Source organism: Macrotis lagotis, chromosome 2 (genome assembly GCF_037893015.1).
Source record: "Macrotis lagotis isolate mMagLag1 chromosome 2, bilby.v1.9.chrom.fasta, whole genome shotgun sequence".
NCBI lineage: Eukaryota > Metazoa > Chordata > Mammalia > Peramelemorphia > Peramelidae > Macrotis > Macrotis lagotis.
Genome location: NC_133659.1, coordinates 301,457,413 through 301,484,814, shown reverse-complemented (window position 1 = coordinate 301,484,814; position 27,402 = coordinate 301,457,413). Strand labels below are relative to the sequence as shown.

Genomic DNA, 27,402 nt, shown 5'->3' with positions numbered 1-27,402 from the left:
AGAAGAAGGAAATAAAATAATCCTTGAAAGAATCCACTGATCAGTTCCTGAAAGAGATCCCAGAATAAAAACTTCCAAAGAATACTGCAGTTAAATTTCAGAATTCTCATCTAAAAAAGAAAATAGTGTAAGTAGTCAAAAAAAAAGTCATTTAAATACCAGTAGTCAGGATTATGCAGGACTTATCAGCTTCGACATTAAAAATGGGAGGGGCTAGAATATGATATTCTGCTAGGCAAAGGACCTAGAATTATAACCAAGAATCGACTACCCTGCAAAATTCAGTATATTCTTTCAGGGGAAAAGACAAGACATTCAATAGAAGAATATCAAAATTATCTGATAAAAAGACTAGAAGTGAACATAAATTCAATCTTCAAATACAAGACTCAAGAAATACATAAAAAGGAAAATGGAAAGGAGAAAAAATGTTAGTCAATGACATTAAACTGGATATATCCCTACATGGGAAGAAAATACTTGTAGCTCCTGTAATTGTATTTCTCTTAGGATAGTTAAAGAAGCACAATTAGAGAGAGGCTGTAAGTATAGATTGATTCTGAAAGTGAAGATGCTTTAGCTGGTGATACTCTAGCTCATGATATGGTTGGATATAGTGTGCACAGAAGGTGAGGGCCATAAAGTGATTTTTCTTTGAGGATACTTTCACTCACGTGGGCTATATTGTTATAGGGACAATTGGAGGGGGTTACTTAGAGGTACGGGACAAATACATCATGAAGTGACTTTGTTTTACTTGAAACATTCCCTACAATTGGAGGGAGTATCCTTGGAGGGGGTGGTATATATGGATCATGAACTGATTTTGCTTTACATGAGGATCATATCTATAGAGGGTACTTGCAAAGAGGGTGTGATAAGAATTGATTAAAAATGATTTATGATGTTTATTGCTCTTGAGAATGGTATTTCTAATGGGACAGTTGGGGTGTATGTTTGGATAGAGGCTGTGGGTATGAAGTGACATTGAGGTAATGAAGCTTATAAATCAATCATTCACATTTCTATCAGGACAGATAAAATGAATATATCTTGACTGAGGTTGAAGGTACAAGTCAAGTTTAAAACAATAAAGACAGAAAAGATGCATTATACTAGCAGAAGTTGAGGCATTAGAGGATTAAAAATACCCTGAGAAGAGGCACAAAGAACAATTAGAGGAGAGAGAGAGAGAGAGAAAGGAGGTTGTGAGCCCTGATTAAACCTTATTCTCAATAGATTTGGCCCCAAAAGGGAATAATATACATTCCCAATTGGGTTTAAAAATGGATCATGCCTTACAAACATGTAGGAGGGAAGAGGAAAGAAAGGGGAAGCAAGGACTGAAAAAAGGGAAGGAGAATTTTAAAACTTGAAGTAAAATTAAAAAGAAAAGTAAAAGGAGAAAGGGAGAAGGAAAAAGGAGAAAGAACTGATAGCAGGGCTCATCATGAGACAACAGTCATAAGCAAGGCATTGGTGTGAAGGGGTAAGGGGAAAGGAAAAAGTACAAATGGGAGAAGATAGTGTGAAGGGAAATACAAAGCTAGTAATCCTAATTGTAAATGTGAATGGGATGAACTCTCCAGAAACAACAAAGTAGATAGCAGAGTGGATTAAAAACCAGACTCCTCTATGTTGTTTACAAGAAACACATTTGAAGCAGAGAGATTCAAAGGTAAAAAGGTTGGAGCAAAATATATTATTCTTCATCTGAAATTAAAAAAAAAAAAGTAGAAGTAGCCATCCTGATCTCAGATAAAGCAAAAGTAAACATAGTTCACATTAAAAGAAATAAGGAAGGAAACTACATGGTCTTAAAAGGAACCACAGGAAATGAAACAAGATCAATATTAAACATACATGCACCAAGTGGTATAACATCCAGATTCTTAGAGGAGAAGCTAAATAAGAAACAGGGAGGCAAACACTAAGATTATAATGGTGGAGGACCTCAATCTCCCTCTCTCAGGATTAGAGAAATCTAACCATAAAATAAACAAAAAGGGAAGAAGATAAATTGAATGGTAGAAAACTTAGATTTGATAGACCTCTGCAGAAAACTGAATGGGGATATAAAGGAATATCCCTTTTTCTCTGAAGTACATGGTACCCACTCAAAAACTGTCCATATACTAGGGCATAAAAACCATAAAATCAAATTAGAAAGGTAGAAATATTAACTGTATGCAATATTAACACAATGCAATAAAAATCACATATAACAAATGATCATGGAAAGATAAATTAAAAATTCATTTCGACACTAAATAACTAAATTTTAAAGAATGAGTGGATCAAACCACAAATCATAGCAATAATCAATTCATCCAAGACAAAGACAATGTGAAGATACATTATATCAAAATTTAGGGGATGTAGCCAGAGCACTTAATAGGGAAAATTTTATATCTTTAAATAGAGAAAGAAGAGATCAGTATATTGGGTATAAAAATCAAAAAGCTAAAAAGAACAAATTAAACCCCCCCAATTAAATACCAAAATAGAAATTATGAAAATTGAAGGAGAAATTAATAAAATTAAAAGTAAGAAACTAATAAAGAACTAATAAATAAAAACAAATTGGTTTTATGAAAAAATCAATAAAATTATAAAAAACTTTAGTTAATCTTATTTTTTGAAAAAGACCATCAAATTACCAGCATAAAAATTAAAATGGGGAAAAGATGAATTCATCATCAATGCGGAGGAAATTAAAGTAATAATTTGGAGCTATTTTGCACAATTGTATGCCAATAAATTTGATGATCTAAGTGAAACGGATGAACGTTTACAAAAATATAAGCTACTGAGATTAACAGAAGAGAAAATAGAATACTTAAAATAACCCCTTTCAGAAAAGGAAATTGAATAAAGCATCAATAAATTCCCTAAGGAAAAAATCTCTAGGCACAAATAGATTTACAAATGAATTCTACCAAACATTTATGAAATAATTCATTCTAATTCTGTCTAAACTATTTAAAAAATAGGAGTTCTGCCCATTTTTTTATGATACATATGGTGCTGATACCTAAACCAGAGTCAAAATGAACAAAGAAAATCATAGACCATTCTCCCTAATAAACATTGATGCAAAAATTTTAAATAAAATTTTAGCAGAGGTATTGTAACAAATTATTATTAGGCTAATACATGATAATCAAGTAGGATTTATATCAGGTAGGCAGAAATGATTCAATATTAGGAAATCAACAAAATCGGTTATATAGATAACAAAATGAACAGAAATCCTATTATCTCAGTAGATGCTAAAAAAGACTTTGACAAAATATAGTACCCATTCCTACTACAAACACTAAAGAACATAACAATAAATGGAGTTTTCCTTAAAATGATAAGCAGTATCTATCTAAAATCATCAATAAGCATGATATGTAATGGAGATAAACTAGCAGCATTTTCACTAAGATCAGGGATGAAACAAGAATGCCCATTACCACCACTACTATTCAATATTGTATTAGAAATGTTGACTTTAGAAGTAAAAGAAGAAACAGAAATTAAAAGAATCATAATTTTGCAATGAGGAAACAAAACTTTCACTCTTTGCAGACGATATGATGGTATACTTAAGAGAACTCAAGAAAGTCAACTAAAAAATTATTTGAAACAATTAACATTAGCAAAGTATTAGGATATAAAATAAACATTCATTAAATCAATATTTCTCTACATGACCAAAAGTCCAGGAACAAGAGAGAGAGAATAAGAAGTACCACTTAAAGTAAGTATAAACGGGGTGGCTAGGTGGCACAGTGGATAGAGCACTGGCCCAGGAGTCAGGAGTACTTGAATTCAAATCTGACCTCAGACACTTAATAATTACCTAGCTGTAGGCCTTGGGCAAGCCACTTTAACCCCACTGCCTTGCAAAAAAACTTAAAAGAAATAAAAATAAAGTAACTGTAAACATAAAGTACTTGGAAATCTACCTCCCAAACCAAAACTCAGAAAATATAAGAACACAATTACAAAATACTTTTCGCACAAATAAAGTCAGATTGAAACAATTGGAAAAATGTCAATTGCTCATGGTTATGACAAGCTAATATAATAAAAATAACAATTCTACCTAAATTAAATTACTTCAGTGTCATACCAACCAAACTACCAAAAAATAGAGCTGGAAAAATAGTTCAAAATTCATCTGGAGCAAGAAAAGGTCAAAAATATCAAGGCAATTGATGGAGAAAAAAACATAAAGGAAGGTAGCCTAGTTGTGCCAGATCTAAAACTATATTATAAAGTAGAAGTCATCAAAACTATCTGGTACTGGTTAAGAAATAAGTAATGGATCAGTGGGTTAGATTAAATGACTATAGTAATCTACTGTTTGACAAAACCCCAAACAGTAGCTTCTGGGATAAGAACTCATTTGATTTAAAAAAACTGCTGGGAAAAGTGGAAAATAGTATGGCAAAAACTATACATAGATCTATATTTCACACCCTATATCAAAATAAGGTCGAAATGGGGATGGTATTTAGACATAAAGGATTATACCATAGACCAAGTAAGAGAACAAGAAATAGTCTACCTGTCAGATCTATGGAAAGAGGAAAAATTTATATTCAAAAAGAGATGAAGTACATTATAAATTACAAAATTAATGATTTTGAACATATTAAATTTTAAACATTTTTGCACAAATAAAACCAATGCAGCATAAATCAGAAGGAATGCAGAAAGCTAGGAAAAAAAAGTTTACTCTTTCTGATAAAGGAATGTTCTCTATATAGAGAACTGAATCAAATTTATAAGACTACAAAGTCTTAAAAGTCATTCCCCAAAATCAATCGTCAATTGACATATGATGAAAAGATATGAAAAGGGAGTTTTCAGAAAAAGAAATTAAAGCTATTTCTAGTCATATGGAAAAATGGTCCAAATTATTATTGATTAGAGAAACTCAAAAACAACTTTGAAGTACCAATTTATACACCTATCAGATTACCTAAAATGCTAAAAAAAAAAAAGGAAAATGATCAATGTTGGAAAGGATGTGGGAAAATTGGGACATTAATACAATGTTGTTGGAGTTGTTACCTGATCTGACCATTCTGGGGAGCTGTTTGGAACTATAAAAAAGGTAATAAAACTGTGCATTCCCTTTGATCTAGCTATACCACTTACAGTCTATATGCCAAAGAGATCATAACAAAAGGAAAAAGTCATCTCCCATGTACAAAAATATTAATAGAAGCTCTTTTTGCAGCGGCAAAGAATTGGAAATTGAGGGAATACCCATCAATTAGGAAAGGGCTGAACAAGCTATGGTTTATGAATGTGAATGGAGTACTATTATCCTGTAAGAAATCATGAGCAGCCACTTTAGAAAATCCTGGAAAGACCTGCATGAACTGTTGCTGAGTAAAGTGAGCAGAACCAAGAGAACATTGTGAGATGATCGACTATGATGGATGCAGCTCTTCTCAGCAGTTCCATGATCAAGGATAATCCTTGGAGACTTGCTTTGGATAACAGCATCCACATCCAGAGAAAAATCTATGAAGTCTGAATGCAGAGGAAAGAAAGCAATGTTCACTTTTTAAAACTTCGTATGTTCTTTCTTCCTCTCTCATGCTTTTCCCCTTTGTTTCAATTCTTCTTTCACAATGTCTAATATAGAAATTGCTAAAGACGGTTGTACATGCTTAATCTTTATCATATTGTGTGCTGCCATAGGAAGAGAGAGACAAGAGGATGGTAGAAAAAAGTGGAACCCAAAACTTGCAAAAGGATGAAAGTCGGGGTGGCTAGGTAGAGCAGTGGATACAGCACTGACCATGGAGTCAGGAGTACCTGAGTTCAGATCCGGCTTCAGACACTTAATAATTACCTAGCTGTGTGGCCTTGGGCAAGCCACTTAACCCTACTGCCTTGCAAAAAAAAAAAAAAGGATGAATGTCGAAAACTATCCTTTCATGTAACTGGAAAAAATAAAGGGGAAAAAACCTAATCTCTCTATTCCATGTTGGAATGTCATACAAAGCTGTGGTTTTACTCTTAAGGAACATATTGAAATATAGAGATTAAGGAATGTTCCCAGTCTCCCAGGAGTGGATGCACGTCCTCTTGAGGGATCCCTAGGCTGGCACTTAATCTCTCAGAACATTGGTTTTCTCATGAGTAGATGTTTGTTTGGATTTGGAACCAATGACCTATAAGCTTTTTTTCCCTACATGTCGATCTATGATCTTATATTAATTTGTTCCAATATGCTTGGATTGTGCTCTAAATCCTCCTTCACTACTGTCTCACCTGGGACTTCATGATGCCTTCTTGCCAAGGCATTTCCATTTACCTGCACCCTTGAACCCAGGGCATCCTATCTTCTCTAAAATATTGTTTGCTCCCTCTATCAAAATCACTTTTTTCACTATTCTTCAATCTGTCCCTGTCTATTGGGTTGGTTTTCTGAGGCCTATAAACATGTTCATTTCTCCCCTTTCCTTTAAAGCAAACAACTGTCATTTGATTCAACTAACCCTATGAGCTATTTTGCTAGATTTGTCCTTCCTTTTGAGGCTACAATCTTTGAGGGCATCTACAATCAGATTCCATGTCCTTTCTTCTAAATTCTTTACAATGCTGCTTCCAAACTCATTATACAAGTAAAACTGTTTTCTCCAAAGTTATCAAAGATTTCTTAATTATTGTATCTTAATCATCATCTTCACATACTATCACTCACTCCTTTATCCCTGATACTCTCTTCTCTTTTAAGTTTTCAGGACACTATTCTCTCCTGGTTTCTCTTGTATCTGTTTGATCATTCCTCAATCTTCCTTGCTTGTCATTCAGATCATGTCAATAGACCATGAGTATCCCCCCAAGGCTCTTGTCCTGGGCCTTCTTCTCTTCACCTCCATACTCATTCACTAGTGATCTCACCAGATTCCATGGATTCAATTATTATCTCTGTGTTAATGACTCTGAAATCAAATTATCTAATCTCTCTCCTGATCTCGAGTCCCATATCTTCAACTGTCTTTTGAAAATCTTGAACTGGATATTGATTGACATCTAAAATCTATGTGTCTAAAACAATTCATTGTCTTTCCTCAAAAAAATCCTATTCCTGGTGAGAATGCCACTGTCTTCCCAGTCCCCCAGACTCTCAAGCTAAGGCTCATCCTCAATTCTTCATTGGTACTCACTAGCCAGATCCTACCTGTTGCCAGGGACTGTATTTTCTATCTTCACAGTGTCTCTCATACAGAGCCTTTTCACCTCCACTAGCATAGCCTCCCTATCAGCTCACACCTGAGAGCCTTCTGACTGGTCTTCCTGCTTCAAGTCTCTCCTCACTTCGGGTTGTCCATCCTCCACTCAGCTACAAAGTGCTCTTCTTAAAACACAGGCCTCACCATGTTATTTTCAATGAGTGGCTTCCTATAAAATACAAAATCCTCTGTATGGCTTTTAAAGCTCTTTACACCTGGTCCCTTCATACAGTTCTAGTCTTCATGCACTTTACCCTGCTCCATGGACTTTGCAGTCCAACAAAACCAGCTGTTTTTTTTCCTGTTCCTTGAACACATTACTCCATCTCCTGACTGCCCCTTTAAATTGGCTGTCCCCCATGTTTGGAATGTTCTCCCTCTCTTTTCTTCCTCCAGACTAGAGAGGCTTCCTTCAAGATTCAAATCAAGTCCCATCTCCCTTCAAGAGGTCTTTTGAGAGCTCTCCTACCCCCATCCCTATGACTAAAACTTTCATTCCTTCCCTGAAAGATTCCTCCCCAACAACAAGGTATATATTCTATAGGCATGCATGTATGTACACATTATTATCTTTCCCATTAGAATGAGTTCACTGAGAATAGTGACTGTTTTTGCCTCTCTTTGTATCTGTAGCAGTTAGTGAAGTATCTGGCACTGTCCTACATCTAGCAGTGCTTAATAAAATGTGTGTTGATTAATCAATGAGGGTCTTTCCTGATTTGTTTTTGATATAGCCTTAAATTTATCTAATTATGTATGTAAATAAATTACACATGTGTGTTTACACATTATGTTATATGTGTATATATATATAAATTATCTAATTTATCCTTATTTCAGTCTCCTTTCATCCAGTGGTTAGCTCATACAGAGCCCTTGGCTTTAAGAAAGGCAAATCATTTTAAAGGATTATTATTTCTCCACACTTGCCCCAAGGGCAAGGAGGCAGCCACTGAGGAGTTCAGAGGGGAGGTGGGGATTCAGGGAGGAATGAGGAGAAGGCTGGCTACATGAGGAAAGTTTGACCCTAACTACCACCTGGCAACTACCCCTGTGCTTCAATTACCTTGCATGAACTCACAATCACATGAGAGTTACTCAGAATGATTGGTAAATGGGTCTTCCTTCCCAAGAATGCTTGGAAATGCTCAGAGATTTAAGATGTATTAACAATGCCTAGTAGAATGTCAAGTGAATAAATGTTTGCTGAATTTGATTGGCTAGTCTGGAAAAGTAGTTTTAAATAGTGTATTTTTTTCAAAATGTTATTTTATTCTGGTATCACACTGAAACATTTCAGACAAATCACTTAATAATGAGTTGAAACCTCTGCCTACTTGAAATGTCAGTATCTTCCAAGTCTTGGAGAACAAGATTTTCAGCATTTTTACCCCGATTCTTTATGAAATTAATACAGTAAAGAACTGACTCAGGCAAGTCTTCTTCTCCCTGAAAATGGAAACAATAAAATAAAATCAAAAAGTGTTTCTATGTAAAACTGTGTGCTAAACATTCACTGTCTCTCAATTCTTTCAATTTCATGAGTAAATTCTAATTAAGAAATTACTCTTAATGTCAAAAATGAAATGGGGGTTTTAAGAAGTTTTATTTATGCATTTATTTTTCATTTCCAGCTACTTCTATATTTCTACAAAAAGAATATTTGAAAAACATAAACTGGTTAGAGACTATTCTCTAGTATGTTTATTAAAAGGTACATTTGTACAAACCAATTTTTAAGTAATTTAATTTATCCTCATTATGATTCAGCTTTACAGTTTCAGTATATTTATTTCTTCTTTAGCTTCTGTGATCTTCATGGACTTAAAGCTTCTAAAGTCCAAAATTTGAGATTCTTTTTCTAAATAATTTCTATGGAATTTTCTTGTAGATAGAAAGGAAAGACCCCTACCATATCCCACTCCCCTCTCCTTTTTTTTCTATTATAACTCACTTCCAGAAGGGAACACTTAAAGGAACACTTAAGCAGCATGATTTAATTGAATTGTTCAAAGGTTTGTCCATTTGCATTAAGTATTAAGCATTAAGTATTCAGTCCATAGTTTCTATTCTATGACTTAGAGAACATATTTCATATAAATTCTTTCCTATGTCTTCTGAGATAGATTTAATTTACTGCATAGTGAAATTGCTTGTATTTTGCAAAAAAAATGATAAGAATGAGACTACAATAATCCACCACAGCATACTTGAAAGTGAGTGGAATTCTGTAGAAGATGGCTTTCTTAATCCTCTCCACCTCCCTCCTCCATTCTCAAAGGAGGTTTAATTTAAAAAGTACTTTCTTATAAGTCAGCCTTGTCTACAAGATAATCACAAAACCTGAACTACACAATTCCCCTACAAGTTTGCATTGCAGCTTCTAAAAGGATTTTGCAATTGGTTAAATTTAATCAAAATAAATTTATTATTCCTGTGGACTTTTATCTGGATATCTAATTCTAATCCTAAAGTCCAATCCCTCCCTCATTGCTAACTGGATGTTTCATAAGCATTAAAAACTTATCAAATCCAAAATGTTACTCATTATCTTTACAGTAAACTTTTTAAACTTTCCTACTTCTTTCTGATAGTCAGGAAGTTTTCCCATCCTCAGTCACCCATCTCTAGGTGTCTTTTTTTCCTTCTTTCTAGCCCTCATGTCCAAAGACCTGCCAAGTCTGCTCAATTCTACTTTTACGTTATGTCTAAGATATAGCTCCATTCTCACTGCTCAGTTACCACCCTGGTTCAAACCATCACTGCCCAGTTCAGTAAGCTCCAATGGCTCCCACTTACCTCTAGGATAAAGTACATACTCCTCTGCTTGCCTTTTAAAACCCTTCAGAATCTGACTAACAAAAGATCTATTTTTTGATTAGTATGCAATCTCTATTAATGTAAACCATAATCCTCCTAGCACCAAGTGGATAGTCTTCCCTGTGACCAAAAGAAAAGCATTACCTTGCAGCTATCCTCTGAGTGGTCTCTCAGAATTGTTAGGTAGTCCTAGTGATCATCACTGTCAGTATTTTTAATGTTTTCAGTTTGGTAGAATATGTCAAAACTACCTAACAGAGTCTGGGAAAACTTAAGAGTCATTTGTGGGCCATCATGAAACTTCAAAACAGAATTTGGGCAGAGGTTGTTCTTTAATATATTTCATAAATGGTGATGATGTTTTGAGAATAAATATAGTCACTACCAGCAACACTGTGTGATGATCAACTATCTTGGACTTAGCTCCTCTCAGAAATTTAGCCATTATGGACAATTCTAAAAGTCTTGTAATGGAAAATGGCAACCACAAGCAGAGAAAAAAAAAACTATGACATCTGAATGCAGAGCAAAGTTTACTATTTTCACTTTTTAAAATTACTTTTATGCTCTTTTTTCCTTTTTTCTCATGGTTTTTTTCCCCTTTAGTTCTGATTCTTCTTTCACAAGATGACTAATATGGAAATAAATTAAGCATGATTGAACGTGTATAACCTATATCAGATTGCTCTCCTTCAGGGGGAGGGAAGAGAGGGAGGTATGTAGAAAAATGTGGAACTCAAAATCTAAAAAAAATGTTGAAAACTATTTTTACATCTAATTGAAAAATATAACATAAAAAGAATAAATGTAGTCAAAAGAACTATTCATTTGAAGCTAGGCTCAAAGCCTGTTACTTTATATTTATGTGACCTTAGCCTTGGCAAGTCATTGCCCTGTAGGGGCTTCAATCCCCACCCCCATAAATGACAGGGTTGGTTCAGATGAGTTCCTGTTGTCTTTATGGGTATAATGGTGTCTGCTGCTATATTATTTCTAAAAAGTGAACACAATGGAAATGAACAAAATTCAAAAGATTAATGAAACTTTGAAGCTAGCTACTTACTGAATCACTCTTGCTATCAACTTCAGATGATGACTCCCTCTCATCTCTTATCTCCAGAGATGAAACGCAAATTTTATCCAATTCATCTCTTATTTCTTCTTCCAGCTCTGCTTCAATATCTTTATCATCCCACATTCTTTATAATAAAAAGTAAAACCAGGAAAACAATAATTTAGAGGCAATGAAGTAAAATCCATCTAAGCACCAAGGTATATCTAGTTAAATACACTGGTTTCAGATTTTTCTGGCAAACCTTATGTGTCACTGTTATGTGATAGAATATCTTAATACATTAGCATCCCACACTGAAGTCATGCTCTGATAAGTCTTATAAATGTGTAGGCCTGAGAAAGGACAATGATCAATGTTGGAAGGGATGTGGGGAATCTAGGACACTAATACATTGTAGGTGGAGCTGTGAACTCATCCAACCTTTCAGGAGAGCAATTTGGAACTACACTTAAAGGTCAACAAAAATGTGCATACCCTTTGATGCAGCAATACTACTGGGTCTATACCCTGAAGAGATGATTAAAAAAGGGTAAAAGCATCACTTGTACAAAAATATTTATAGCAGCCCTCTTCATGTTGGCAAAAAATTGGAAATTAAGTGAATGTCCTTCAATTGGGGAATGGCTTAACAAACTGTGGTATATGTATGTCATGGAACGCTTTTTGTTCTGTTAGATACTTATTGTTCTATTAGAGGGATGGAAATTCAGGGAAGCCTGGAGGGATTTGCATGAACTGATGTTGAGCGAGATGAGCAGAATCAGAAAAACACTGTACACCCTAACAGCAATATGGGGGCGATGATCAATCCTGATGGACTTGCTCATCCCATCAGTGCAACAACCAGGGACAATTATCTGCAATGGAGAACACCATCTGTATCCAGAGAAAGAATTGTGGACTATGAACAAAGACCAAAGACTATTACTGTCAAATTAGAAAAAAAAAAGGTGTTATATTATTATGTAATTTTACTATCTCATACTTTATTTTTCTTCCTTAAGGATTTGATTTTTCTGTCATCACATTCAACTAAGATCAATGCATGACATGGAACCAATGTAAACACTAACAGAATGCTTTCTGTGGGGGGTGGGGGAGGGAAGCAATTAAAAGCAAATTAAAAAAATGTGTAGGTCTGTCTCGATACTCAAAGGTTCAGGCAGTCAAGTAGGGCCAACTCCTGCAAGCTCTACCAATGTGCAAAAGTTTTGAGTGGATCCAGAGATGTATCTGAATTGTCAAAGACCAGTCTAACCAAATCATCAAGACTTCCATCCAGCTTTGTCACAGGTAAATGAATGTCAAACAAAAATTCTTTGGGATCATCTCCCTCTGAAGGGTTGTGGGGGGGGGATATGATGGAAATGATTTTCATATTTACTTATGAAAATAATTATACATATATGCAAACATACATCTTTTGGTATATAATATACATAATATTGATATGTATACTTGTTTATTTTTCATATATCCTCAGTATATATATATATATGTATGTTTTCCTATTTAAATGTTTCCCTTGTTTTCTATTATATCCATTATATCTATTATATCTGTATGTATTCTACATAAACATATATATATATATATATATATATATATATTTAAATGTCTGCACAATACTATACCTGCACATATATTCCCAAATATGAAGGTAGTTAGGTGGCTTAATGGATAAAGTGCTAGGTCTGGAGACAGGGAGATCTGAGTTCAAATCAGACTTCAAATACTCACTAGATGTGTGACACTGGGCAAGTCATTTAACCTCTTTTTTGTATTCATTCACTGGATTAGGAAATGGTAAACCATCCCAGTGTCTTCTCCAAGAAAACACATACAGGATGTACACTCCCTCTTTAAGATACAGCTCAAACATTACTTTCTGCTTGAATCCTTTCCTGACTCCCAAATGCTACTGCCCTGACTCTCAAACTATTTCATATTTAATTATATATGTATATGTGAATATATATATATATATATTCACATGTATTTATATTTTTTCACTTTACATTTATACTGAATATATATGGAGCAATGGATAGAGGGCTGGCTGGAATCAGGAAGACCTGAGTTCCAAGTTTTCCTTCAGACTTGTGTGACCCAAGGCAAGTCACTAAACCTTTCTGCTTCAGTTTCCTAAACTGTAAAATGGAGATAATATTATCTACCTCACCAGATTATATGAGGATCAAATAAAATAATATTCATAAAGTGCTTAGCAGAGAACCTGGCATATAGTAGGGACTTAATAAAAATGTGTGTGCTTTCTTCCTCCCTTTCTCCTTCCTTCTTTCCTTTCCTTCCTTTCTTCCTCTCCATTCCTGCTTGCTTCCTTTCTTCTTTCCTTCCTTCTTCCTTTGCACCTTCTTTCCTCTCTTCCTCCATCTCTCCCATCTTCCTTCTTCCTCCCTTCCTCCTTTCATCCTTCCTTCTACCTTATTTCCTTTCCTTCCCTTTTCCTCTCTCCTTTCCTCTTTCCTACCCTTTTTTCCTTCCTTCCTCCCTCCCTCTCTCCCATCTTCCTTCCTCCTTCCCTTCCTTTCTTCTTCCCTTCTTTCCTCCTTCCTTCCTCCCTCTCTCCCATCTTCCTTCCTCTTCCCCTCCCTCCTTCCCTTCTTTCTTCCTTCCTTCCTCCCTCCTTCTCTCCCATCTTCCCTCCTTCATTTTTCTTCCATAGGGATAGGGAGTATTGGATTCTTTGCACTTCTATCTCCAATTGCAGGCACAAGTACATAATAGGTATTTAATAAATATTTGCTGAGTAATTGGATGAAGCATTGAATACAATGTTGGATTTTTTGAAGAGTTCAATAATTTTGCTCAACCTTTTTATTCTGTTATAAAAGATGACTCCTTATGCCCAGGACAGGAGATAACATAGGGAAATATATGTGATAGAATGACAAAACATATCAATAGAATTTCTTTAGAAGAGAACATATAACCATTACTACTGAAGTATTGAATCTTATGAGTTTAGAAAGTGGGGGGAGTTACAATTGAAGCGTTAAGTCAGCCCATGAATAATAGAAGTCACCAAACTGAACAGAAATTTTATAGTTTTGATTATTTAAGCAAGTTTTGAATTTTATCTTCTAGATTTTTATTAAAACTAGGGTGAATGATGATATAGAGATGAGGACAAGGGCCCCAACCAGTTCAGTAATTAACAGATAAGAGACCCTCCTCTCCTCCCCTTCTCTCTTCTTTCCTCTTTCTCTCTGTCTCTCTTGCTTCTCCTCTGTCTTTTGTCTTTCTATTTCTTCTCTTTGTCTCTTTATTTCTCTAACTTCTCTCTATCTCTGTCTCTTTCTGGCTCTCTCACACACTCTTTCTCTGTCTCTGTCTCTGTCTCTGTTTCTGTCTCTCTCTCTCTCTCTCTCTCTCTCTCTCTCTCTCTCTCTCTCGCACACACACACACACACACACACACACACAGAACTGGGGGTAGGGATAATCAGTTTTTGGCACTACATCAAGCACCACTCCTTGGACTCATCTCATATAAGGTAGACAGACATTTAACGAACATAGAGTAAGAGAATTCCTGAAAAATGTGTTGGGTCCCAAAACATAAACTTGTGTTCCTTTGTGAGTTGCATTTATTTTAGTCACAGAACCCAATTTTTATTAAAAAGTGGGGGGATTATAAAGGTTTAACTTAGAAAAATAATTCAAAGAAGAAAAACATACATGTTAATTTAGGTCAACTTATTAACTATTTTAAAATACAGGGTATCCCAAGAGACAGCTAGGTGGCACAATGGATAAAGCATGGGCCCTGGAGTCAGGAGGACCTGAGTTCAAATCCAGGCTCAGATACGTAATAATTACCTGGCTGTGTGGCCTTGGGTAAGCCACTTAACCTTATTGCCTTGCAAAAACCAAAAAAACCAAATAGAAAAATACAGAATTTCTCAAAAGTCTCAGAATTTAGGGTCTTATTAAGCCACATTACTGGAGGTTTGAAAAAGGTGCCAATGTAGAGGGGGATTTGGACAAAATCAAGGTAAAGTCATTGTTTCCACTACTCCTCTCTCCTCTCTTTCTGTGCCATGACGCCAAGAAAACCACCAAGAAAAAAGCTAAAACCGACAAAGGGTCAAGGTCCTTTGATGAGCAAAGAGGAGACCAATTTCTAAAGCTAAAGTTCATTCATCACTTCCCATGGACCATCCTCAAGGGCAAGGGACCTCCAAGTCATTTTCTTCTTCTGGCCTAAAGAGGGCATGCTGCCAAGAGGGTGCCCCACAAAGTATCTGTGTGTGAGAAGGGTAAGAAAGAAGGAACAACAGGTTTTGCTTTTATTTTAATCTGGGAACAGATTAGGGAAAAATCAAGAAAGGAAGGAGTCATAAACTTTAGAGGCAAAATTAAGGAAGAAAAAAGTTTGTCAATATTTCCAACTTCCCCTGTCTGTGCTCTGCCTTCCTTCTAGGAAAACAATATACATAATGATTATATAACTGGGAGCAGCTAGTTGGCCCAGTGAGAGAGACAGAGAGCTGGAACTGTAGTCAGAAAGACCCGAGTTACATCCAACCTTTCTGCAGAGAAATTTGGAACTACACCCAAAGGGCAACAAAAATGAGCATACTCTTTGATCCAGCAATACCACTACTGGGTCTATACCCTGAGGAGATGATGAAAAAGGGTAAAAACATCACTCGTACAAAAATATTCATAGCAGCTCTGTTTGTGGTAGCAAAGAATTGGAAATCAAGTAAATGTCCTTCAATTGGGGAATGGCTTAGCAAACTGTGGTATATGTATGTATGTCATAGAACACTATTGTTCTATTAGAAACCAGGAGGGACGGGATTTCAGGGAAGCCTGGAGGGATTTGTATGAACTGATGTTGAATGAGATGAGCAGAACCAGAAAAACACTGTACACCCTGACAGCAACATGGGGGTGATGATCAACCTTGACGGACATGCTTATTTCATCAGTGCAACAGTAAGGGACAATTTTGGGCTGTCTGCAATGGAGAAGACCATCTGTATCAAGAGAAAGAACTGTGGAGTCTGAAGAAAGTTCAAGTACTTTAATTTAAAAACAAAACAGATATCTTATTGTCTGATCTTGTTATCTTTTATACTTTTTGTTTCTTCCTTAAGGGTGTGATTTCTCTCTCATCACACTCAATTTAGATCAATGTACAACATGGAAACAAAGTAAAGACCAACAGATTGCTTTCCATGGGGGTGTGGGGGGGGAGGGAAGTAAGATGGGGGAAAAATGTAAAATTCAAATAAAATCTTTAATAAAAGAGAAAAAAGGACCTGAGTTCAAATCTAACTTCAGAAATTTGTTAAATGTGTGGTCATGGACAAATTTCTTGTCCAACTCAGTTCAGTTTTAAAATAACTACCTACCCTCAAAAGATTGTTGTGAGGACCAAATATGTTTAAAGTGCCAGATTAATGTAATTGTGTAATAATATATGTGAAAATCAGAAACCTCATCTCTACCAGTTTCAGGGTCCTCACCTATAAAATGAATGCTTGGATTGTCTTCAAAATCCCACCCAAATCAAAGATTTTATGAATTAAAACAAAATTTGATGAAATGATAATGATGAAGCTTATCACCAAAGAGGAGACACAAGCAGAGGTTGAGACAGGCGAAGAGGAAGGAAGGGACACTATGGGAGGATGGTTATTCCCCCGACTCCCCAAATTGACTCTTATTCTCTCCAAGGTCAAAACTGGAATGATGAAAATGATTTGATAAAAATCATTAATTTGAAGCATAAATGGCAGACATGGTTTAATGTTAACAACAGAGCCAGAGGATCACATAAAATCCTAGATTTTTAGGCTGGGAGGCACCTCAGAACCCATTGAATCCAAATCTCTTCATTTTGCAAGCCTTAAATGCACTAAATAAATTTTACAGTTGCAAGCATCAGTTAAACTAAAAATAGTATTCTTAATAAATAAATGGGCATCCCTGGGATCGCACTCCAATGTTTGCTGCATATTCAAAAGGCATTATCTGAAAAAAATTAGTTATATTTATTTTCACCAAAGATAATATTATAATATTATAAAAATCGGAGAGTTGGGAAAGTCTATCTAGGATGCCTCCATCATTTTATGGAAACTGAGGTCAAGAATGGTCAAATGATGGCTTCCCTCTCCCCTTCCCAATTTTTCTTTTAGGGCCTGCTATCAATGAATGAACAAAGCATCTCTAATACATCTAGTGAGAGATTTGAGGAGGTGGCTAGGTGGCAGTGGATAGAGCACCAACCCTGGAGTCAGGAGTACCTGAGTTCAAATCCTGCCTCTGATACTTAATAATTACCTAGCTGTGTGGCCTTGGGCAAGCCATTTAACCCCATTTGCCTTTGCAAAAAATAAACCGAGAGAGAGAGAGAGAGAGAGAGAGAGAGAGAGAGAGAGAGAGAGAGAGAGAGAGAGGAGAAAAAAATCTCTAATAAATCTAGTGAGAGATGTGAGAAGACTCTTCACCCTTTCCTTTGAAAAGGTGTGAAGTCCATGGTGTGGCATATTTATGTATATATTTCTAGACATTTTCAATGTGTTGATCAATTTTAACAAATTTTTGATCTTTTTGGAAAGGTTTGAAGCTTCATTTTGGTGGTATTATTGCACCTATTTTAGACATTTTCAATGTATTGATGAACTTTACTGGTTTTTTGTCTCTTTTCCTTTAAAAAAAAGTATTATCTGTTATTTGGGATAAGGAAAAGACACTGGGACTAATTTCTGTGATTACAAAAACAAAACAAATTTAAAAAGATTTCAATAAAAACTTACCAATAACAAAAATCTTAATTGTGTTTGTATTATAAAATTATAAATTGTAATTATAGAATTATAAAATTATACATAATTATAAATTATATAGAATTATAGAATTATAAAACCAGACAGGGAGTTTTCAAGTGGGAAGGACAAGTGAGGTCATCCTTTAAGAAGAAATTTAACATGATTTAAAAAAAAAATTATAAACAGGATACTTGAGAAAAATGATGAAATAAATCAGAATGCAAGCCTGCAGCATAATGATTTAGATTTAGGAGGAGGAGACTTTAAAGGAACTCTAGTCCAATCTTCTCATTTTACAGATTAAAAAAAAACGAGGCAATGGAAGAGGCGTTTCCAAGGTCACAGAAACTTATGGGTCAACAATACCTCCATTTCTTGACAAGAACAGTCTCATTCCTTTTAGAAAAAGATTAAAGGGGGGATGGCTAGGTGGCGCAGTGGCTAGAGTCTGGAGTCAGGAGTACCTGGGTTCAAATCCAGTCTCAGACACTTAATAATGACCTAGCTGTGTGGCCTTGGGCAAGCCACTTAACCCCATTTGCCTTGCCAAAAAAAAAAAAAAAAAAGAAAAAGATTAAAGGACAAAAATAATAATAAAGTAAAACATCTGTATTTTAAAATAGTCTAGAAAGAATCTGAGTGTGATGAGTTTGTAGAGGTTCTGCAACAAGGGTCCACTTCGTCCCTCATTTTGCTGGGGAGGAAACTGAGGCAGTGAAGTGACTCCAGGGCACACACTGAGGAGGGGTCATTTGGGGAAAGGGCAGTGCCGAGCCTCGTGACGTCATGGAACTGCCAGGGCCCGCGGGGGGCATTTTGCAGATGGGGAAACTGAGGCAGTGAAGTGACTCCAGGGCACACACTGAGGAGGGGTCATTTGGGGAAAGGGCAGTGCCGAGCCTCGTGACGTCATGGAACTGCCAGGGCCGGGGGGGGGCATTTTGCAGATGGGGAAACTGAGGCCCGGGGAGCTGAAGGGACTCAATCCATCGCACCAGAACCTACCCGACAAGCGCACGCGCAGCCCCTGCTTGAACACCTCCAGGGACGGGGAGCAGCCGAGGCAAGGATCGGCCGCCGCCTCCTCGGCCCCCCGGGACCCCGGCCCACCCAGAACCGCCTCCAACCTTCCGCCCTTGCCCGGGTTTTTACCTCCTCTGGAAGAGCCAGTCCATTGCCGGCAAAACAAAGCGTGACCATGGCAACGACCAATCCCGGGAGAGTGGGGCGGGACTTGGACGACGGGGGCCGCGCGGGCTCAAAATAGACCGAGTTCGCTTTTGTTCTGCAGGAAGCTGGGGGAGGGGCTGGGTGGAAGCTTACTAATGACCCGGCTGTGTGACCTTACGCAAGCCACGTAACCCCGTTGCCTTGCAAAAAACCTAAAAAATAATTAAAAAATAATAATTAAAAAAAAGGTTGTCGGACAGGGATGGGAGCCAGGGGTGTCAGTGGAAGGTGGGAACAAAAAAAGGCGGGCGTCCTCCCCTCCCCTCCGCCAAGTCACTTTGCGTGACGTCACATGTACAACAGTCACCTGCGACCTTCCTATGGGGGGAGGGGAAGGCGGCCGGAGGGAGGGATGACCCGGAAGCAAATCCGGCACAGGGCCTTGGAACATAGGACATAGTTGTGAAGATGGCAAATAAACAGCAAATTCATTGAAAAAGAAGTGATCTGAGGGAATGGAAACGCACAATAAAACCACCTTTAAATATGAAAATAAGTCTGAGAGTATTTAATACATTTATTTGAAAAATCCCCAACAAATTTTAAGGCATAAAAATGAAACCAAATTAATAAATTTTTAATTAAAAATGTTTTTGAAAATAAATTCAAAGATTCATTTTAAAGAAAATAAATTTTTTTGGCATTAAAAATAAAGGTTAGAGGGTAATGAATGAAGAATTTGGCTTTAAAAATAAGTAATTTCTTTTTGAAAAATAAAATATTTTTTTAAAAAATTTTAACTTGAAAATAATTTCTTAGAATTATTTAAGAAAATAAACATTAAGTGTATTTTTAAAATAAAAATGAATGAAAAAGGAAGAGAAAGGGAAGGAAAGAAGAAAGGGAGAGGAAGATAGAGAAGAGAAAAGAAGAAAGGAAGGAAAGAAGAGGAAGAGGAGAGGAATAAAAGAGAGGGAGAGAGAGATAAAAAGAGAAAGAAAAAAGAAAAGAAAAAGGATGGAAGGAAGGAAAGAAAGAAGAGAGAAAGAGAAGGAAGAGAAAGGAAAGGAAGAGAAAAAGAATGGAAAGAGAGAAAGAGAAGGAAGAAAGAGAAAGAGAAAAAGAAAGAAAGAAAAAAGGAAGAGAAAGAAAGAAAAGAAAAGAATAGAAGGAATGAAAGAAGAAAAAAGGAAGAGAAAGAAAGAAAAAAGAAAGGAAGAGAGAAAGAGAAAGAGGAAGGAAGGAAGGAAGGAAGGAAGGAAGGAAGGAAGGAAGGAAGGAAGGAAGGAAGGAAGGAAGGAAGGAAGAAAGAGAAAAAAGAGAAAGAAAAGAAAAAATGAAGAGAAAGAAAAAAGAATGGAAGGAAGGAAAGAGAGAAAGAGAAGGAAGAGAGAAAGAAAAGAAAGGAAGAGAAAAAGGAAAAAAGAATGGAAAGAAGAGAGAAAGAGAAGGAAGAAAGAAAGAAAAAGGTAGAGAAAAGAAAGAAAAAGAATGGAAGGAAAGAAGAAAGGAAGGAATGGAGGGAGGGAGAAAGGAAAGAAGCGAGAAAGAAAAAGAAAAAGAGAGAAAGGAAGAGAAAGGAAGGGAGGAGGAAGGAAGGAAGGAAGGAAGGAAGGAAGGAAGGAAGGAAGGAAGGAAGGAAGGAAGGAAGGAAGGAAGGGAAGGAAGGAAGGAAGGAAGGAAGGAAGGAAGGAAGGAAGGAAAAAAGAAAAGGAAGGGAGAGGAGGACCCTTTTAGTTGGTAACCAACTTAGAGTATACTCAGGAATGTGATCACAGAGAAGGAACTCTTAAAAACATTTTAAGCACTTTATTTGCCTAATTCAAAATTACTTTCCAGAATGGCTATTCTAATTTGAAGCTCACAACCCCAGGGCTAGATGATGCAGTGACTAAAACACTCCCAACTTTCCCCCTTGGATGTCCCTGGGCAAGTCATTTCCCCTCTGGGCCTCAGTTTCCTCATCTGTAAAAATGGAGATAATAACAGTACCTGTCTCCTAGGATTTTGCATTCCTTTAAGTCCCAATAAAATATTACCTTCCCCAATCCCTCTTGATTTGGGGCCTTCCTGCTGGTAATTATTTCCTATTTGTCTTGTACATAGCTTGCTCTGTATTTGTGATTGAATGTTTCTCTCTCTTCATTAGATTGTAAACTTCTTGATAGCAGGTACCTGACAGGTGCCAGAAATCTTTTGTCTCTTTTCAAACTCTGCCTGCCAGTCCATATGGCCTGGCATAAGCAGTTGATAAGTGTTGTTTGTGTACAAAAAATGAAATTATATTTGGAAAATATTTTAGTATATGCTATAGTTATTATTATTATTAATAAATAAAATTATTGATTTTTGCAGTGCCTAAATTTTCCCTTATAACCTATCCTCCTCCAATATGTCATCCCTTATCATATTTATAAGTTAGGAAAAAAATCAGAAAAAATACAATCAATACATTAAAAAAAAACTGATATTTTTACAGCATTCAAGAACGAAGTTATTACCTACCTAGCCACTGCAAATAGAAGAGTCGTATATATATCTTAGTGATACAGAGACAAAACTTCAAAATTTTGCAACATTCATTTCATTTCATTTTATTTTATGGATATCATTTTTTTTTACAATATCTATATTTCATCCTGTATTTCTCCCTTTTTCCATTACCTGAAAGATGTCAAAAGAGGCACAGAGAGACAGTGAAAAAGAGGGAAAAAAATCATCAAAACCACTAATACATTTTTGTTTTTTTTTTAAGGAATAAATAATGGCATTAAATGACTTGACCAAAGTCACAAAGCAAGTAGTATCACTTGTCTGAAGTTGAATTTGAACTCAGGTCCTCCTGACTCCAGAAGTGGTTCTCTATCCACTGTACCACCTAGCTTCCCCCCCATACATTTTTTTAAAAAGCTGATTTGATAAGCAATGTTCCACTCCCAAAGAATCCCCCACACTTTTGCTGATGTGTTTTCTCACATCTTTCCACTGAGGTGAAAATTAATTTATAATTTTGCATCATTCATTTTCACATGTTCACTAGTTATAGTTCTTTTTTATTTATAATATTGTATTTGTACATATTAGTTCTTGGTTCTGGTTCCTTGGCGTCAATTCATGTTTTCCATATATTTCTCTTCATCATAATTGTTTCTTAAAATAGTAATATTGCATAACATTCACCCATTATAATTTATTTAGCTTTTCCCCAATCAATAAGTATGTACTTTCTTTCTAGTTCTTTGCTACCACAAATTAAGTTCTGCTATAAATAAAGTGGTATGTACATCCTTTCTTATAGTATATTGATAGTCTAACCATCGTTCAGATAATCTAATCAGTTCAAGAAGGAAAAGAACTTCAACAATGCAATCTCTTAGTGGAAGGGTATGGACATTTTAGGCATTTTGTTTGCCTATTTCTAAAATGTTTCCAGAATGAGTGTGCTAATTCATAGCACCACTAACAATGTATTAATAATTAATGTGTCTGCATTTCTACAATCCTTCAACTTTTTGATTGTTCTATACCCTTGTCATATTTACCATACTACTTATGCAACTATTGTTAACCAATTCATGAGACCATTGTGGGCAGTATCTCAAAGAATATTCCATCTCTAGACATAGGAACAATGAGGGTTGGCTGTCTTCACTTGTATAACATTGACAAATCACGGGATTTCTTCGAATATCTTTCTTTTAATCAACTTCCTCAATTGTCAAATGAAGGATTTGGAATTGTATGATCAATTTCAATTCAACAGGTGTTTTTAATGTAATTTTATTGATATTCCTTACCTGCATTGATAAAGAGAAGCTTCTTCACCTAGGAATTCCCATGCAAGGATTCCCAAGATCTGGTGTGGGTCCCCAAGACTCTTTGGAGATCCATGAGGTCAAAACTATTTTCATAATAATAATTCTAAGGCATTATTTACCTATCAAAATTTTCAAACTCCGTTTCTGTTGGGGGCTGGATTTTCTTTTCAAATCTCAACCAAAACTACACATCACAACAGGCTGAAAGAAGCATATATGAGAATCCAGACTTTAAAATGATTTGCAAAAGTATTTGAAACGATTCCCCTCTTCTTATTTTTTTGTATTTGAAAACATTATTCTATTCTATTAACATATATTATTTGTATTAACATGCAATTAATTAGTTTATTACTATTTTAAATTAAGGAATGTATTTTTATCAGTTTTATCATTTACTTTGGTAAATATCAATAGGTATAATTCACATAAACAAAAGTTCTTTGGGGTCCTCAATAATTTTTTTTTCTTTTTCTTTTCTTTTTTTTTTTTTTAGGTTTTTACAAGGCAAATGGGGTTAAGTGGCTTGCCCAAGGCCACACGGCTAGGCAATCATTAAGTGTCTGAGACCGGATCCGAACCCAGGCACTCCTGACTTCAGAGCTGGCGCTTCATCCACTGTGCCACCTAACCGCTCCCTCAATAATTTTTAAGAGTGTGAAAGGAGATGGGATAGAGCCAAGGTGACAGAGAAAGCTCTCCCCAGTTTTCCTTCTAAACAACTTTAAATTATATCTCAGAACAAATTCTGAAACTCAGAACCCACCAAGGGACGGCGTGAAACATTCTCCCAGCCAAAGACAACTTGGAAGGTCAGCTGGAAGGTCTATGGAGATACCAGGGTGTTGGAGCAAACTGAACCGAGGTCAATTTCCTGAGCTGTCAACTGGTCAGAAGGACAGAACTCCCTTTGAAATAGGTGGGAAAAAATGAACTAATAAAATAAAAAAAAAAATTCTAACCATAGAGAGATACTATAGTGAAAGGAAAGATCAAACTGCAAACTCAGGAGTAAACAAAAATGTCACAACTGCTACATCCAGAATCTCAAAGAAAAATGTGACTTGGTCTTAGACCAAAAAGAAAAAGAAAAGATAAGAAAACAAAACAAAAGAAAACAAAAGAAAGCAAAAGAATTTCCAGAAGAGTTCCAAAAGGATTTTAATAATCAAATAACGGGTAGAACCAAAAAAAAGGGGGGGAGAAGAAATGACAGTAATGCAAGAAAATCATTTTTAATAAAGTCTACACCTTGATAAAGAAGCCACAAAAATAATGAAATAAATAACATTTTTAAAACAAAATAGGTCAAAAGGTAAAAAGAGGCAAAAAAAATTCAATGAAAAGAAGGTCTTAAAAAAAGCAGAATTGGACAGATGGAAAAAAAGACATATACAAAAATATGTTGAAGAAAAGAATTCTTTGAAATGTAGACTTGGCCCAATGGAAAGACTTATATGGACTAAAGCAAAGTGAAGTGAGCAGAACTAGAACATTATGCACAGGAACATCAATATTGAAAGATAATCAGTTGTAAGTGACTTAACAGTTCTAAGCAATACAAGGATTGAGATAATTCTAAATAACTTATGATGAAAAGTGTTATTCATCTCCAAAGAAAGAACTGATAGAATCTGAATACAAACTGAAAGCTGTTTTTTTAATTCTTTTTCTTTGGCCTGTTTTTTTTTCTTTTTCACAAGATGACTAATATAGATATATGTTTTATTGCTTACTGTCTCAGAAAAGGGGGATGGGAGGAAGCAGGGAGAGAATTTGAAACTTAATTTTTTTTAAAAAACAAATTTTAAAAAAATTTACATATAATTGGAGGAAAAAAATATTAAAAATGTTTTTAAAAAAGTGTAAAGAGGTCCTGAGACTAGAATGTTTTAGAACCCCTCCCCTATTCAAATGAAAATATTTATTTAGTCCCTGCTCCTATCCCTTGTTTTTTTTATTGTCCGTGTTTCCCAGTGTGTTTCCATCTCCTACTTCCAGGTATCTTGCATAGTAAAGAATAAAAAATAAAAATTAATAGTTATTAAAGCTAACAGTCTCCACCTTGACAAAGAAAGACAGGGTATGTGGGTGGCGTGTTTGTGTGTGTGTGGTTTTGGGAGGAGAAGGGAGAAGGCTCCTTTGGAGCCCAGAATGTTCATAATATCAAAACATTGAGTTTTTATTACTGTATTATTAATGATTTTTATTTACACTATTGTCATCTTGAAATTATTATGTAAATTGTCTTCCTAGTTCTGCTTATTTCACTTTGAATCAATTCATTTATCTTCCCTATATGCTTCTCTATATTCATAATATTCATTATTTCTTGCAGAAGAATAATATTTTATTACATTCACGTACCACAACTTGTTTAGCAATTCCTCAATGCACATCTGCTTTGTTTCCATTTCTTTACTCCAACAAAAAGGGTTATTTTAGAAATGTTGGTGCATAAGGAACCCTTTCTTTTGTCATTGACCTGCACGGTATCATGAAATGAAATCTCTGGATTCAATCATATGGAAATGTTTGTTACTCTATTCAAAAAAATGCAGAATTGTTAGAAAAATCCAAAGCTTCACCAAGCATGTCTTTCTACAACCCTTCCAACATCGACTGTTGTTATTACCTTTTGTCCAATTTGTCAATGTGATGGGGGAAGTAAAAAAACTGAGAACGGAGTCGAATTGTTTTAATTTGTATTTCTTTTATTGTTAGCCATTTGGAACATTCTTTCATGTGCTTTGGTTTGCTATTCTTCTTTGGAGAGCTGCTTGTTCATATTCATTGACCACTCACAGATTGTAGAATGGCTTTTGTTCTCTATCCTCTGCTCAGGTCCTTGTGGAGAGGCTGGCAGCTGACAAGAAGCTCAGTCTATGCTTAGCTACTTTACCATCTGCTATTTACCAGAAGCAATTTATACAATTCAGTATAACTATAAAATATCTAATTTTCAGTCCTGATAATATTGTAAACTGCTTTATATTCTGGTAGAATTTAGGAATCAGTTTCCTAGTATATTATTACTATATTTATAGGTTAAATTAATGAATACTCCTTTGTGTATTTATTTGTTTGGACAAAGGTGCAATTGTGGTTGCCCAGAGTTTAGCATTCTCTTTGTGTAGGAACATGTTACCTATTTCATACTTTATTCACATGGAGTACCTTTTCTACTGGCTCCTTTTGGGAATATTCAAATCATTAGCCATAAGATGAATAATAACTAAAATGCTTCCCCAGATACCAGAGCAGGGAAATTAATAAAGTGGAAAAATATGAGAAAAGAAAGTCCCCTCTAATTAGACATCAGGTTCCCTAGGACTGAGCCTAGACAGAACAGTGAATGTGGTACCCCATCTTCTGAGGGAGGGGGAGACTTTCAAGCACCAATTTTCAAAGTTACTATTTTTAAGTCAAAACTATCCATTCAATTATATTGATAGAACTTTCCCACAGACTCTTCCTTTCCCAAACCCCATAATTCTCCACTCCTGCCAGAATTTTACTTAAATTGTTTCCTTATTTCTTCCTTTTATTTAGAAAGTTGTCTTTTTTTTCTCCCCCCATTCTCTTTAGACTCTCTGTTAAATTATTACTTCAAAAATATCTCTTCTCATCTTCAAACTATTTTCAATTTCTCTTTTCCTATATCTTTTAATAAGAAATGATTCTTTGCTTTGTTTTCTTAATTAACAATCTCTTCTGAAATTCTCTTCCTTGATTCATGGTCTATACCTCTATTCATTCTTTCTTTAATGGTACTGTTATTCATGGGATTCAGTTTTCTTAAGTGGTTGGTTTGAATTCCCTTTTCTAGCCAACTTCTAAACTGTTGCTTTTATAGATCTTGCTCCATCAGTTCCCTTTTTTTTGAGGGGGACCTCACTATTAGAAATATTATTTCTAGAGGAATGAATAATGTTGGCTAGAAGCAATACTAAATGATAGAAATTTCCTTTGTCCCAAATTGGTAAATACAATTCTGCATTCTGTCCTGCCCATAATCATTCTCCTTCCCATTTCTAGGTCAATGCTTCTTCTTCTCCCCCCAAGTATAATCTAGTTCATGCATGCCTTCTTTATAAAACTGATGATTTTGATGGAGGTATAATACAACCTCTACCAATTAGCCAACCCTAACAATATGAAAGATGTCATGAAGTCCCCTTCTCCCTTGCAAGGTCCACACCATTGTTCTCCAATAGATTGAGATCCCATCCTTTCATTCTCCCAGATTCTCTTCATTCCAACCCTTCTTTGATTTCTTCCATTCTCCTATCTCTCCTCCATCTGAAAGGATCATTGTTCCTTTACTGCTCACCCATACACAGATTTTGAAAGGATACCTTACTCTTTCTCTCTACCGTTCATTGATAGTCTCCTCATTTATGACTTAGTGGGTAGAATATTAGACCTGGAACCAGAATTCAAATCCGAATTCAAATCTG

The 27,402-nt window shown here is 35.6% G+C and overlaps 1 protein-coding gene across 3 annotated transcripts in view; it reads right to left on the bottom strand.

Annotated features, from left to right (window-relative positions):
• Window positions 1-19,176, bottom strand: part of LRRIQ1 (leucine rich repeats and IQ motif containing 1) — a 252,049-nt gene extending 232,873 nt beyond the window's left edge. For all 3 annotated transcript variants that reach the window (XM_074226532.1, XM_074226531.1, XM_074226533.1), the window contains exons 1-3: window positions 19,107-19,176; window positions 11,134-11,269; window positions 8,588-8,699 (exon numbers count right to left, since the gene is read on the bottom strand). In XM_074226532.1, coding sequence (XP_074082633.1) covers window positions 8,588-8,699; window positions 11,134-11,269; window positions 19,107-19,129 — 271 coding nt within the window. In that variant the 5' untranslated portion in view covers window positions 19,130-19,176. The remainder of the gene's footprint in view (window positions 1-8,587; window positions 8,700-11,133; window positions 11,270-19,106) is intronic.
• Window positions 19,177-27,402: the final 8,226 nt, after the last annotated feature.